General features: G+C 43.0%; 1 protein-coding gene across 5 annotated transcripts in view; it reads left to right on the top strand.

Moving 5' to 3' along the window:
• The window catches only part of fam13b (family with sequence similarity 13 member B), an 87,955-nt gene extending 78,789 nt beyond the window's left edge, over positions 1-9,166 (top strand). For 4 of the 5 annotated variants that reach the window (XM_071915091.2, XM_071915093.2, XM_071915090.2 and 1 more), the window contains 7 exons: positions 582-782; positions 1,736-1,950; positions 2,271-2,354; positions 2,537-2,632; positions 2,899-3,284; positions 4,242-4,343; positions 5,022-9,166. In XM_071915091.2, coding sequence (XP_071771192.1) covers positions 582-782; positions 1,736-1,950; positions 2,271-2,354; positions 2,537-2,632; positions 2,899-3,284; positions 4,242-4,343; positions 5,022-5,145 — 1,208 coding nt within the window. In that variant the 3' untranslated portion in view covers positions 5,146-9,166. The remainder of the gene's footprint in view (positions 1-581; positions 783-1,735; positions 1,951-2,270; positions 2,355-2,536; positions 2,633-2,898; positions 3,285-4,241; positions 4,344-5,021) is intronic. The other variant, XM_078288977.1, reaches the window with a different exon arrangement.
• The last annotated feature ends 5,341 nt before the right edge of the window (positions 9,167-14,507 follow it).

Below are 14,507 nucleotides of genomic sequence, written 5' to 3'. Positions count from 1 at the left end.
TTAGGGGTGCGTTCAGCAAGGTAAAACGTTGCATAATATTACTTACTGTTATCAGGGCGGCTGCGGTCTTCGAAGGCCTTGGAAGTGGAATCGTGGGAATTTGAAAGTTTTGTTTTTGCAAATGGGAAATGTTCTGGAAATTTGTGCATGATTTCTTGTTTTTTTTCAGCCTGTGTTCTTTAGCTGCTTTTTGTCCTTTAATAGACTGTTGTTCACCTCCAGCACCTTTTTGCCCAAACAGCCAGTTGGGTGGTGGATGTGTCAGAGATTTCAACAGAATGTGAAATATGATATAGGAGATTTAAATCCTGTTCTGCACTTTGCTGTGTCACTTCTATTGTGCATCGTTTCACCATACTGAACAAACCCCGCTCTATTAGCTTCCCCTCTCCATATGTGAGGTGACGGCTCTCCTTTTCGGAGAACGCAGTGGCCGAAACGTTTCTCTCTCTCTCTGTTTCAAAACAAAAAATTAAAAACAAGAATAACGCGAGCACCCGCTCTCCTCCTTCCTCCCTCCTCCTCCTCCTCCTCCCGCCCACCGACCGATTGATTGATTGATTGACTGATCGGCCAACCAGGACGCCAGCACCATCTTTTACCCAGAAGCACCCTGAGGCACCAGGCTTTGCTCCATTCACACAGACGCCACCACGCTCCCTCTTTCCCCTCCTCCTCCTCTTCCTCCTCCTCCTCCTCCTCTACCTGCTCACCCCCCCATCACACACTCACCCCCCCGCACCTCCCCTACTCAGGCCTGTGCTCTAGACAGTATCACCTCAGTAAGTACCAACCCCTCAGTAAGTAGAAAATATATACGCTACTTTACTGTGCGGTAACACTTTACCAATTTACCACTCATTTACAATGACCTTATTCTAATATATTCACCTTGGCAAAAGTACTTAAAAATACTCTTTAAGTACTTACTGAAAATCTAATACTGTACTTACAAAGGAATAACATCACAATATAATAATAAAAATAATAATAAAACTTTGTTTATATAGCACCCTTCGTACATAAAATGCAGCTCAAAGTGCTTTACAGTAAATAAAGGAAAATACAAATTAAGGTAAAATACGGAGTCAAAGCACAGCTGTGTACTTTTTTTGGTGTGTGCTTTTGCACAGGGCGAGTAATTACACTGGAATAAGATCATTGCAGAGTAAAGTGATACCTTATCTAGAGATACTATTGCACCCAGTACCAGAAGGGATGTCTATTCTAGTATTTCTAGTTCTGTGACCGTCAGACTTCCTCTGGCTCTTCATTATTAAAACTCTATTTTTCAACCGACCACTGTTAGGAAAATGTGTTTTTTTTTTGCTCGCTGTGTTTGGAGTTTGACTTCGTGGGTGTTGTTGTGGCTGTGTTTTCGTGCAGTGTGTGTGTGTGTGTGTGCTCTCTGGGCATGTTTCCCTTTCTCCATGCGTTGTTAATGGCTCATCTTCACCATGGCAGCTGTCCATCAGACTCCTGCATGCCTGACCATCCGATGGCGGATGTTTTCGGACAATGTCAGACTCAAGTTTGTCTCTCGCTTCGTCTCTTTTTTCCCCTTTCTCCCCTCTCTCTCTCTTCCTCTAACCACTTTTCCTCTCTTTCTCTCTTTCCTTCTTTTGTTCTTTATCATCCTCTATCCCCCTCTCTCTCCATTCTTCTTATTTTTTCCTCCTTCATCTCTCCTCATCGCTTTATCCCTCCCTCCCTCCCTCCTTCTTTCCCTCCCCAGATGCCAAACACCGTGCGGAGAGCGAGCTGGGCCCTCAGACTCGTCCCCGGAGCAACACCCTGCCCAAGAGCTTCGGCTCCACGCTGGACCACAGCGCCCACGATGCAGCGGGGGAGGTCAAGGGTCAGCGTCCCACCAGGGAGGAAACACTGGAGCTGATCCAGCGCCGGGTCAAAGGGAAGAGGCAAGAGGACGGCTGGCCTGATGACATCAAGGTTAGTCACCCAGACTGGATCAGGACGCGCGTTTGAATCGCCAGATTGACATTGATTTGTCAATTTTGTATGTCAGCATATCACATATTTGGCATGTCATCAATTCTCAGCTCTACAGTGACTTTGGCACATGTCACTACTGTGCGACTGCATTGTTACATGCCAGCTGCACAAGTTGTTAGGATAGAGAGCAGAAAGAGTTGGCCAGAATGTGTTATAACTGCTGTATTATTAACCTCTCTCTCTCTCTCTCTCTCTCTCTCTCTCTCTCTCTCTCTCTCTCTCTCTCTCTCTCTCTCTCTCTCTCTCTGTCCCTGTAGAAAATGACCAAGGAGCAGTTGTCCTGTGAGAAGACGGTCCTTCAGAAGAACCTGCTGCACTACGAAGGCCTGCATGGTCGACCTGTGAGTTTCCACTGAGCAAATCCTGCCTTTGATCCCAGTTGGTATCGTTCTCATTTATGCTACAAAGCCCCGTGAAATGCCCCATTCAAACCTGTTCTAACCAGCTCTCTCTCTCTCTCTCTGTCTCTCTCTCTCTCTCTCCCCCGCTCCCCCCCTCCTCCATCTCTCTTCCCGTTTCCCAGGTGACCAGAGAGGAGCGTCTGGTGGTGAAGCCTCTGTATGATCGCTACAGACTGGTCAAACAGATGCTCACTAGAGTCAGCATTACACCTATTGTTGTACGTATACAACACACACACACACACACACACAGCGTCACATCTATTTTATTATGTTGTAAACACACACACACACCAGTCAGCATTCCACCTTATAGTATGTTTATAACACACACACACAAATAACATAACTACACACAAGGTACCAACACATACTCTCATTCACATCACTCCTGTTAAAATGCATATTACAATGCATATAACACACACACACACACACACACACACAGATTTCTCTCAATAATAACCTCCTCTCTCTCACCCAGGTGTCCCCCTCCAGTAAGAGGCGGAGCCAGACCCTGCAGCCAATCATCGAGGGGGAAACCGCCCATTTCTGCGACGAGATCAAGGAAGAGGAGGAGGAGGAGGGGAAAACCGGAGGAGGAGAGGAGAGCAGAGAGGAGGAGAGGGACGAGGAGGAGGAGGAGGAGGAGGAGGAGGGAGAGAGCAGCGGAGGCGAGGTGCAGAGTTCAGAGGTCATCATGGCTTTCGACCTCATGACCTCGATCGACGGGCCAATGAGGAGCCAGAACCAACCGGACAGGCAGAGCGACAAGAGCCAGACGGGCGGGCCAATGAGAGCCAAGCTGGAGGAGGGGTCAGGGAAGCTGGCGCTGGACCTGAGGCTGTCCAGCTCCAACGCCTCGTCCATGTAAGAAGACACACACACACACGCACACACACACACAGAGGTGATGGGTGTTACAGATAGATAGCATCCTCTTAAAGGAGAACACCTGTGTTATTTAGAGTTATAGCCCATTTACTAGAGTCTATATCTAGTTTACATTTCCCCTAATTGTTTTGCAATGTGTGCCGCAATGTGTGCCGTGTGTAATTAGATTTTTATTTACATTTATAAAATTAAAACTTTACAATGTCAAACCTAGCTTGAAATTAACTGCTGTCCCATCTAACAAAAATGCCCCAAATAAGAAGACATGTATGTTTTTGAGGGATTATTTCATTGCGGAGTCAGCTGATTGGCAGGAACGTGATGTGCACACGGATACGAAAACACTCAACTCACAAAAAACAAAACACTGGTATTATCCGTTAAGACTGTCATCTTGTTAACATGTCGCTGCACTTACAGCCTGAGTTAATACACACACTCACACACACTCACACACACACACACACATGTCTCTAATCTTGTATCAGCTAAGGACTGTGCATCCAGGTCACTTATCTGACCATGATCCTATAGCAACTCACATCCGGTCCTCCTTACTTTACCTCCTCGACAGAGATGATGTCACAGCTTTTTCTCTTCTTCTTAATCAGCTTTACTCATTTGTTTCTTAAACTATGCTTCAAGACGCCTAGAAGTGTATTACTACTACTTTTAAGTAATAGTTTGTGCAACTTATAAGACTACTTCAATCAGCTTACACCTTTCACTCACTTTTTTATTGGTTGAAAAGGATTAAGAACTTTTTTTGACAGCTAAAGCCCATCAAAACTGGACGAAGCTGATGTGTACAGTGCAATGGAACGTCATAAAAATTGATTTTGGGTGTATTTCCCCTTTTAAGATGAATGTTATATTAGTAGTGTTGCGGCAGGGTGTGTGACTGGGTTCCTCATGTATCCCATCATCCCCCAGGCCAGAGCTGCTGGAACAGCTGTGGAAGGCCAGAGCGGAGAAGAAGAAACTGAGGAAGACCATCAGAGAGTTTGAGGAAGATTTCTATCAGCATAACGGCAGGTAGGTGGAGAAACAAACACATACTCAGTTGACTGGCAGCATAATGTGGTTTTCTTTGGTGTTCCTGGTGTCTCTCCTGAACACCAGAACAAATGTTACACACACACACACACTTTATACATCCTAGATAATACATGGGTATGTCATGTATGTATGAGTCAAGTTTACTAAATCTCTATCTAGACATTAGTTTTAGCAGGAAAGGTCAGTAATTTGATTTTACCCACGCACATCAGTAATTCCAGTCAGTCTGGACAGTAAAATAATTTACTGGGGGACTGCAGTAATCCAAGAACACCTGTGCAAATGTGTCACACAATGTCACTTCCCTTTTGAAATTATATGGCCCTTGTAATAGAGATCCTGGGTGCGCCAGTCAGTAATTGCATCAAACACCAGATGTCGATCCAGACGGGACTGAAACTGCTGTAAGAAATCAGAGTTAACTCAAAATACAGTAGGTCATTTCTGCTGGAATTTCTACCAGGGTATCTGGAGAAAATCACAGACGTGTTTGTTCCAGGTGAGATAAAATTCCTGAGGCCCTGAGTTCGTAATTACCAAACACCAGATCTTGTTGGTGCCTTGCTAAAAGGCAGCTTGTCAGGACCTGTTCTGGGAGGGGAGAACATGAAAATAAAAACTCATCCTCCTCCGTCTCCCTCCTCTCTCCCGCAGAAATGTTCAGAAGGAGGACCGGGTGCCGATGCTGGAGGAGTACAGGGAGTACAAGAGGATCAAGGCCAAGCTCCGCCTCCTGGAAGTCCTCATCAGCAAACAGGATTCCTCCAAGTCCATCTAGACCCGCCCCCTCCCCCCGCCCCCTATCAGATATCATTACAGCTCCGAGGACCCGCCCATGCAGGAAGCCCTTCAGCCGGGAGGGTCGGCCCCGCCTAGGAAAACCTCCAGCCAGTGAGATTCATTACCTGTACAGGACACGCCCACCCAGGAAGTCCTCGGCCATGGACACTCGTCATTTCTGAGATGCGACATCACGACCACCGCTTGTTATGCTGCGTTCATGTCGTATGGGAAAAACCGTTTGTTGGTAGAAAGTAATGGTTTGAAAGTGTTTAAACTCATTTTGAAGCCGTCATGATGCCATGAATGAAGTTTTTTGTAGACGTCGGATGCTCCTGATTGGTTTGTTTCATACTTTACACACGTGCGTTTAGTGAGCGTTTGAATTCATGTTTTTCCAGCAAACCAAACGACCACAAAATGAAAAAAGTCCAGCGAGTAGTCGCGTCTTGCCATGGCATTTTTAAGTGTGATCACAAAATGACTTGAAAATCGTCTTTTCAAAATCGTGTTTTATTTTGAAACGAATACATCATTCCCTACACTTGACTGCGGGTATTTTTCCTTGTTGGTGATGTCAGAGAAACCGGGGTCCCATCGCCAAAACCCCAAGTTCCCAAGTAGTGTTTTCAAGTAGGAAGTGTATTATCTACCGTCTTTCCCATGTGACACGAACGCAGCATTACCACTGGCCGTGCGTTACGTCACGACCTACGTGGCCCCGCCCACCTTTCCCCCCCCCCCACCACCCAATCCCCTGCGCTCCCTTCCTGAGTGACAGCGGCCGCAACCAATCCTCATCGCCGCCTCCACTGCCTGCCCGTCATCTAAAACCACGGCCGCCGCTAATGAATAAAGCCACCGCATCCGAAGAGGAATCATCATCATCATCATCTTCTTCATCATCATCTTCATCATCCCACCAAGTACACTCAAGACTTTGCACTCGTCTTTTCACGTCTCATTCTCTTCTATCGGAGGAAAGAAAGAAAAACGTTATGACTTTTTTTTTTTTGTCTCACAGAACTTTTTCTTTTGTCGTCGATCTTATTTATGGATGCTGTTCTAGTGTTGTTGTTTTTTTTTCTCCCTCATGCTGAGGAATCTTATCGGACAACTTGAGGACTGGCATTTTAGACGCTCTTCACTCGAACACTCATTGTTTTTTTTTTTGCTGTTTTTTTGTTGTTTTTTTTCGTTTGGGACGTCGCACTGTGTGAAAAGTCCCGCCCTCCCCTTCCTTCTGGGAGAGACGAGATTGGTCGAACCGGTTCCCCCCCCCGTTCCCGAGGCGACCGGTGATTTTAATCTGTCAGACTTTCAGAGCGTTCTGGATTCACCGAACTCCATTCGACATCCTCACATCCCGGATGCTTCACCTTCTGACTGATTTTAAGATGAACTCACAAGGTTTAAAAAAAAAAAAAAAAGAAGCGTTTATGTGTATGTATTCTTGTTCAATCGATATATACATACATGTTTGTTTGTGAGACACTACTATGTCCATGTTTTTTCTTGAATGAAAAAGAATAACTTGTGTTTCAAGGGAAAAGAGAAAAAAATTCTTGTATTGCTGTCAATGCGATATTCACAGTTTGACCTTTGAGTTGTTCTGAAAGGAAACTGATGGATTGCATCAGTTCAGGACTGGTTCTGATTTTTATTTTTTTTTCTTGATTTTTCATTTCTTTGTGTTTCTATTCTTCAGTTTTTTTTTCTTTCTATTGTAGGGATTTGTCAGTGAAACCTATACTAGGTTGGCAAACGGTAGTATTTCCTGTATTTCTCCCTCGCGAATTCTCTCCGCAATAAGGCTGGACTCAATTTCCCATGAGCCTCTTAGCACTGAGGCTTTCTAGCGGAACGCAGATTAGAAGCGCTCGTGCTGCCTTCAAGTGCTCCTCGTAAGCTCCGACTTCTGACTTTGTAAGTCATAAATACAACTTGTTGCGCATTTCAAGTGCTTTTTAGATAGCAGAATGGACTGTTGGATGGAAAGGAACGTTGGGTGTCAGAAAATCCAAACTTTCCCAGTTACCACTTTGACGGCTCGTTCGTGTGCTTTCCGCTCGCCATAATGATATTTCCGACAGCACTTGAAGGCAGCGTTAGCCGGAAGACGCTCATGGGAAACGGAGTCCTGGACTCAGATCAGCATTATAAACAGATGTAGTCATTGCTGTTGTTTTTGCTTGGCACCGCTGCTGCACTGTTGCTCCGCCCCCAACAGGAATCATTTGGAAAACTCTGCAGTAGTTGTGGGAAAGATGGCTGTATTTTTTTTTTTTTTTTTTTTTGCCTCTGTTGTTTGTTTCCGAGTTCAGTTGCTGAGTGGAGGTGTGTGGGAGGTGCTGAGGGCTTACCGGGGGTACAAAAGGTGGTTATCATGGTTAGATATCCTAAACATCAGCAGGACATGGAGTCAGCAGTTCATGGCTGCCACTGAAAACCCGCATGGCCAAACTCTTCATCAGCGGCTCCGACGGTCGGTGATCGATGTTTGATTGTAGCTTTAACGGCTGTCTTGTTCGGCTAAGCTGCCAGCACTGCTAGCACAGATGGACTGTGTCTCATCATAAACAGGTAGTTTGAACAGAAAATAACTTTTCTCATGCTTCGATTCCAACACTTAACTCTCACGCAGGAAGTATTGTTGATCCTCCAGTGTTGTTTGTCCCCGATATTTTCCCTGTGGATCTGTCGAGGCGGTTTCGAGGACAGCTGGAACCGCTCGCCACTGACTGCCGGTCAGCGCCGAGTCGGCGAGGTTAGGGAAACGCAGATGTGAAAGACTCGAGAGGGGAGAAGAGTCTCAGAGTCTCTCTCTCTGGTCCAGTGAGGTTTCACTTACTGGTGAAATGAGGGCGAATGAGGAGGAGACGGTCTTACGTTCTCATGGCTGCACGGTCCAGTTTGAGGTTCAGCACAGTGCAGGTTTGCAGCACGCCACCTAGGACACCAGCTGTTTGTGTCTCCTCTTCATTCTTCTTCCTAGAAGCCATGATGCCGTGTGTCAGAGGAGTGTAGAGGGAGGAGTGGGATTTAGAGTCTGGGTGAGATTCGGCAGGTAAGCAGCCAACATTTGGAGTCCTTTTCCAAAAAACTACTTTGCTGGTAAAAGAGTGAAAGCAGCGGGTGAGTTTTCTGTAGGCCGGTAGACAAATCAGTGATGTTGTTGCCCTGGCTGGAGCGGGGTGCCGTCACCCTGGGGTGCCCCTGCCAGGATTAAAGAGGCTGGGGTGGGGGAAGCTGTCAGTCACACCGATGAAATGCAGACTGCAGCCCGCTGTCTGTCTGTCAATGGAAGGCAGTGATGGTTTGAAAACAATGCTACGTGTGTGTCTGTGTGAGAGAGAGAGAGAGAGTGTGTGTGTGTGTCCATGCTTGTAAACAGTGTGAGGGTGTTGGTGTGTGTGTAGCGATGGTAAAAGGAGGATGGGGGTTTGATGTAAAGAAATGTTATTTGCACAGCATTCAGAGAATGCAGCCCTTTTTGTGTTTGTCAGTTTTATTTCTAAAATAAAGCACTACTTCTATACAAATATAAATATATAAATATATATATAAATATATACACCTGAAGGAATGAATGTCAGAAATGTTTAAATTATTTCAAACAACACGTTTGGCCCCCTTTGTTCCATTATATCTGTGACGCCCTGAGAATGTGTTTTTCTTTTTTTTATTGCTATTACTATCATTACCATTATTTTGTATGATGATAATAATAATGACAACAATAATCCTTTTTGTATCTACTCACTAAACACCTGTAAAAACAGCCGTAGTAGTTAGTCTGGCACTGTGTTGGCTAATCAGACATAAACCCGCTTTGTTCTTTTTGTTTTGTTCTGTTGTTCTGTGTAATATAAGCTAATATAGATGCAGTACTGTAGTAAAGCTTGCATGGCAAAAAGAGAACATAATAGTACGAATAACATATGATGTATTGTTTCTTTCTATTATTTGTGCCATGAAGAAGAAGCAATAATAAAAATTTGCGTGGAGGTTCTACAGTATCCAGTATCCGGTCTTGGTGATGTTGGGTGGGATCGGACTCTCCGTGTGTGTGTGTGTGTGTGTGTGTGTGTGTGTGTGCATTCAAGTTACAATGATTAATGTTTAATCGATATATTGTTCTGTTGTTTTCAATCTAGCAGCCTGACACACACATTTACATTTAGCTGACCCTCCTATCCAGAGTGGGTTGTGTTTCAGTGTCTTTTACAGGACACATGGCTGCCACACACACACACACACACACACACACACACACAGAGAAACCTGCTTGGACCTCAGAACTCAGTTAGGTGTGTTTTTACCACAGTTGTCAGCAGGGTCGGGCCATTCATGAATTAAAGTGAGAATGCATGGTAAATTCCAATTAAAGTTCCTGGAGCTGGAATGTGAAAGTCACCCGGCTGCAAGGAAACAGAATGTGAACCGAATTGGAATGACAGGAATCGAATTCCATGAAATTCCATGAAATTCCATGAAATTCCACTTCTGAGAGTTTGACTCGCTAAACATTATAAATCAAACATTATGAATCAAATAAAAGACAGTTAAACAAATCACATGCATTCAATCATAATGTATGAATTACAAATACATGTTATTCATTAAATACCAGCTGAAAGGAACCTTTAACATGTCGTGATATTGAGTATTGATAATATATAACATTACGTGTAATCAGATGTCAGGTCAGATATGTGGTTAAAAAAAACAAACAAACAAACAGAATTCCCTTTAATTAAATACAATGGAATTCCAGTTCCATTCCAATTATGTTTCCTGTAGGTTTTTTCAAATTCCAATTCCTCAGTTGAATTCTAAACGATGACTTCATTCATGAATTGACTCGACTCTGTTGTTAGATGTTTCTGGTGGAGCTGCTGAAAACCAAAATATGAAGAAACCTATGAGACAGAAGAGCCAATGACAGACATTCCAGTTTCTGTCGTTATTCAACAACTTGTCAAAAAGTGGAAACAATCCACCGTCAGACTCTTAAGGGCTTTCTGTGGTTATTTTTCTCATTTGAGTGCAACAATTCAATTAAAAAAAACCCAGGGGAAATTAAAAAGGGGCTTGCACAGTAGGACATAAAATACAGTCACAGACAACAAGAATAAAGTGCAGATTGGCACTATGTGCAAAATGTGTAAATAAATGCAAGTTAAAAATGATCCGGCATGAGGTCGCCTCGTAAGCGGGGACGGGCTGAGGAGGGGTCAGAGTTCAGAAGGCGGACAGCCTCTGGGACAAAGGTCGCCCTCCTCCTCTGAGTCCTGCATCCAGGGCAGCCAGAGTGTGGGCGGGGTCACGTATGATCTGATTCGCTGTCCACATGATTTGCAGACAGAAGACAGAAGACAGAGACCTCAGGGGGTGCCCGATCATTTTTGAGCACGTGTTCACGACACTCTGTAGCCGTTTTCTGTTCTGTATGGCCGGGCAATGGAACCAACAAGTAATGGAGAAGGTTAATACGCTTTCTATGTAAGGTGAACAGTTGACTTGTTTGGCACCTTTTTTCCTTACAAACACCTGACTTTAAAACAAGCAAACACACTAGACTTTTTTTTGCGTCATGCCTGCAACAGACTGGTAAAATTAACGCAATTAATACGTAGTGTGGTCCGTCACACATTCACCCATCCAACACGCATGGTTGTTTTCACAGACCTCCAGCCTGGAGGTCACAGCAGAAACCGCTGTCAAAGATGTTTCAGAGGTCAAAGGTCACTCCTCAAAATGAGTTTTTTACTGCAACAGCAATAAAAAAAGTCTATAATTTCTGTGAAAGGGTTTTAGCACAAAGATAGTCTTAAGTCCATTATAAATCAATGGACAGACGATCTTGGTGCGTTAGGAAATTCAGCCTTGATCTGTGTGAGATAACTGAGCAGCTTGGAATTAAGATTTGAAGAAAACTGATGAGAACAGATTTGAGCAGGTAGGAAATACAGCTACAAAGGGAGCTACACATGCTACATTGCAGAGTTTCAACTGGATTCTGTTTAATTTCCGGTTAAAATTAAAAACTCCAGTTACAGTAACGGTGTGATCTCCCCCCCAACGCCACAGAAGATCAGTGAAAAACGTTTCAGGATTTCAGGTTTTTTCCTATAAATTCCTTCGGCCGGAGCGCTTTCCTCGAGCTCAGTCTACATGTGACACTGTGCTTTATCACATGGATATACTGTATGTCTGTATGCATCTAGAAATGTTTTCTTACTTTGTGAATGCTTTTTTGTTTCTTCATTTACAAAATGATGACGATAAAACACAATCAGTAATAACGTACATTTACAAATGAAAATAAAAGATTGTAAATTTACAAGCTCGCCACATCAGTTCTCTTGGTTCTTGAGTCAAATATATTGACATTAAAAAACAAACAACCCTAACCTTAAAAAACAAACACGAGTACTAAACTCAAACTAATTTTGACCAATCGTCAGTGCTGATTTTCTTAAAATATTAGATGTTTTGGCCAACTATTTCAACAAAAAATGTTTTTATTTTTTCTACAAACTATTACCTTTTAAAGACATACGAGTGTATGTCTGACAAGTGTAAGAATAATATTGTATAATATAGTAGGTACAATATAGTTTGCTATGGACCAATATGGACTTGTTTCAGCAAGCACACTGCTAATGAAAGATACAGTTTGTGTATTTATACTGAACAAAAATATAGGTCACAATAAAAGGCCACTCTAAAATGTGCAGTTTTATCTTGAAAAAAGACATTTATTAGGCACTGAACTATGGATCTCACATGACTAGGGCTACAGATTTGCATTTTTTGAAAACCAGTCAGTATCTGGTGTGAGCACCATTTGCCTCATGCAGTGCGACACATCTCCTTCTCATAGAGTTGATCAGGTTGATTGTGGGCTGTGGAGTGTCGGTCCACTCCTCTTCAGTGGCTGTGAGAAGTTGCTGGATATCGGCAGGAAGTGGAACACGCTGTCGTACACGCCGATCCAGAGCGTCCCAAACATGCTCAATGGGTGACATGTCTGGTGAATATGCAGGCCGTGCAAGAACTGGGATGTTTTCAGCTTCCAGGAACTGTGTACAGATCCCTGCAACACGGGGCCGTGCATCATCATGCTGCAACATGAGCTCTGGTGGACATTCCTGCAGTCAGCATGCCAACTCCACGCTCCCTCAAAACTTGCGACATCTGTGGCATTGTGTTGTGTGATAAAAACTGCACATTTTAGAGTGGCCTTTTATTGTGACCAGCCCAAGGCACACCTGTGCAATAATCATGCTGTTTGATCAGCATCTTGATATGCCACACCTGTCAGGTGGATGGATTATCTCACTAACACGGATTTAAACAAATTTGTGAACAAAATTTGAGAGAAATAAGCCTTTTGTGTGCATAGAAAAAGTCTTAGATCTTTTATTTCAACTCATGAAAAATGGGAGCAAAACCAAAAGTGTTGTGTTTATATTTTTGTTCAGTGTATCTTGTGGACAGTACTGTCCTATAAAGGTAATCAGCAGTAACTATTTTTTTCTTTTTCAAAAGTCAAATGTCATGACTCAAGTTTAGATTCAATTTGAACATAAATTAGACCCATAGTTGCTACTAAACAATAGATATTATCCACTGCTGCAGGACAGGAGATAATGCGAAGTCATTTTTCTCAGTTTCATCATGTTTTGGTCTTATGTAGTTTCCTTTGGTTCACAGCAGACTGGTACCCAGCGCCCTCTAGTGGTCAGCAGCGGTCAGTTTCCACCTGAAACATCTTTCCTTGTTCCACAGTTCCTCTCCAGCCGTGTGTCTTCAGGTCCAACAGTGCAGAGGTTTCCACTCCATCCAAACATTACATTTCACTGGTCACTTCCTCTCTCTGTAACTGAAGATGAGCTAAATGGAGAAATAAGCTGGTGGAGTGTTTGGTTGGAAAGGAAACTCAGGACTCAGGACTAAAAAAAAATGAGGCCTCTGTGATGTCTAATTTTGATGTCATGTCTTTCCCCAAAATATGTTGATTTTAAGTCCTTGAATTTCACCAACCAATACCTTGACAGTCATTGAAAAGTTTGAATGCAAACCTGAAATAAATTTCCCTAACTTTATTTTTTCACTTTTTCTTATCAGTACTTTTATACCTCAAATATTGTGACTAGATAAACAATTCCCACACACTATCTATACTTGCAATACTTCATTTTTTGGGTCTTGTGAAGGAAATGTTGCATTGAAATAAAAGTACAGATAGTGTGTGGGAATTGTTCATCTCTTCAGTTAGTTGGTTTTTCCTACTCGACTATCACCTTTAAAAAGGTGTGCAAAAGCCTTTTTTCTTCATTGTTTATGCCTGAAATATTGCAACGGAACTGAGAGTTATTAAAACAGATTGGGTAATGCCTTGGATTACATAACTGTATATACATTATATATATACATTTTCTATACATTTTTATAGTAACTTACCGGTGACCACAAGCCGACTTCTCTACTCTCTGGGTCACTGCTGCTGTAAAATGACTCGACACTGAACTCAAATAACTGAAGACAATAGAATAAAGACCCAAAACATCACTGAATCATTAAAAACATTCTTTTTTTTCTCTATAATTTAATATCTACAATAGAGGGAAACCTTTAGAAAACATCTCACTGACCTTACTGAGAATAATATTCAATATACAAGATTATATCACACAACATTTCTATACAAGTTGCCTACTATCGTCTTGCATACTTCAGCATTACTCTGAGTGGGACCCAGGTAAAAATAGATTTCGACTTGAAATGTGCTTCATGTGACTTGAGAGAGGCTTGAAATACATTAGAAGAAGTTCTAACTACTTGCAAGATATGACCAATTAAGTGTTCGACATTAAGTATTCAAACATTGTTTTTGCGAGAATTGGCAAATGAAAATCACGGCTGTCGTGTGAAAACCCAGTAACTCCAATATCTGTGTTTTCTATGTGAAATGAAAAGGTCACAGGATTATTTATGTGCTTCAGTCATGTTCGGTCCATGAGCCTGGAGGCAAAGAGACCCATTCAAAAACCACTGAACAGAAATAACGGGCAGCAATAGGACAAAAAAAAAAAAGGTTTTTCTGCATTCTTGAGAAACTGACTTCAGGAGATAGGAGGTTGACGTCTGACGGCGGCGACGTACAAATCGCTAGTTTCCCCACAGAACAGATTGTGCAAGTTCATCAACTGGTTCGACTCAGAAATAAGCAGCAACTTCGTCAACATCCTCGCATCAGGAGAACGGCAGAGGTCAGAGTTCAAACTCAGCCGGGGTCAACAGAGTTCAACACACCAGGACAGAGATCATGTGTGGCGCAAACATGTTACC

This window comes from Centroberyx gerrardi, chromosome 16 (assembly GCF_048128805.1).
Source record: "Centroberyx gerrardi isolate f3 chromosome 16, fCenGer3.hap1.cur.20231027, whole genome shotgun sequence".
NCBI classification, from domain to species: domain Eukaryota; kingdom Metazoa; phylum Chordata; class Actinopteri; order Beryciformes; family Berycidae; genus Centroberyx; species Centroberyx gerrardi.
The sequence above is the reverse complement of the archived record's forward strand: the minus strand, read 5'-3'. Positions and strand labels throughout refer to the sequence as shown.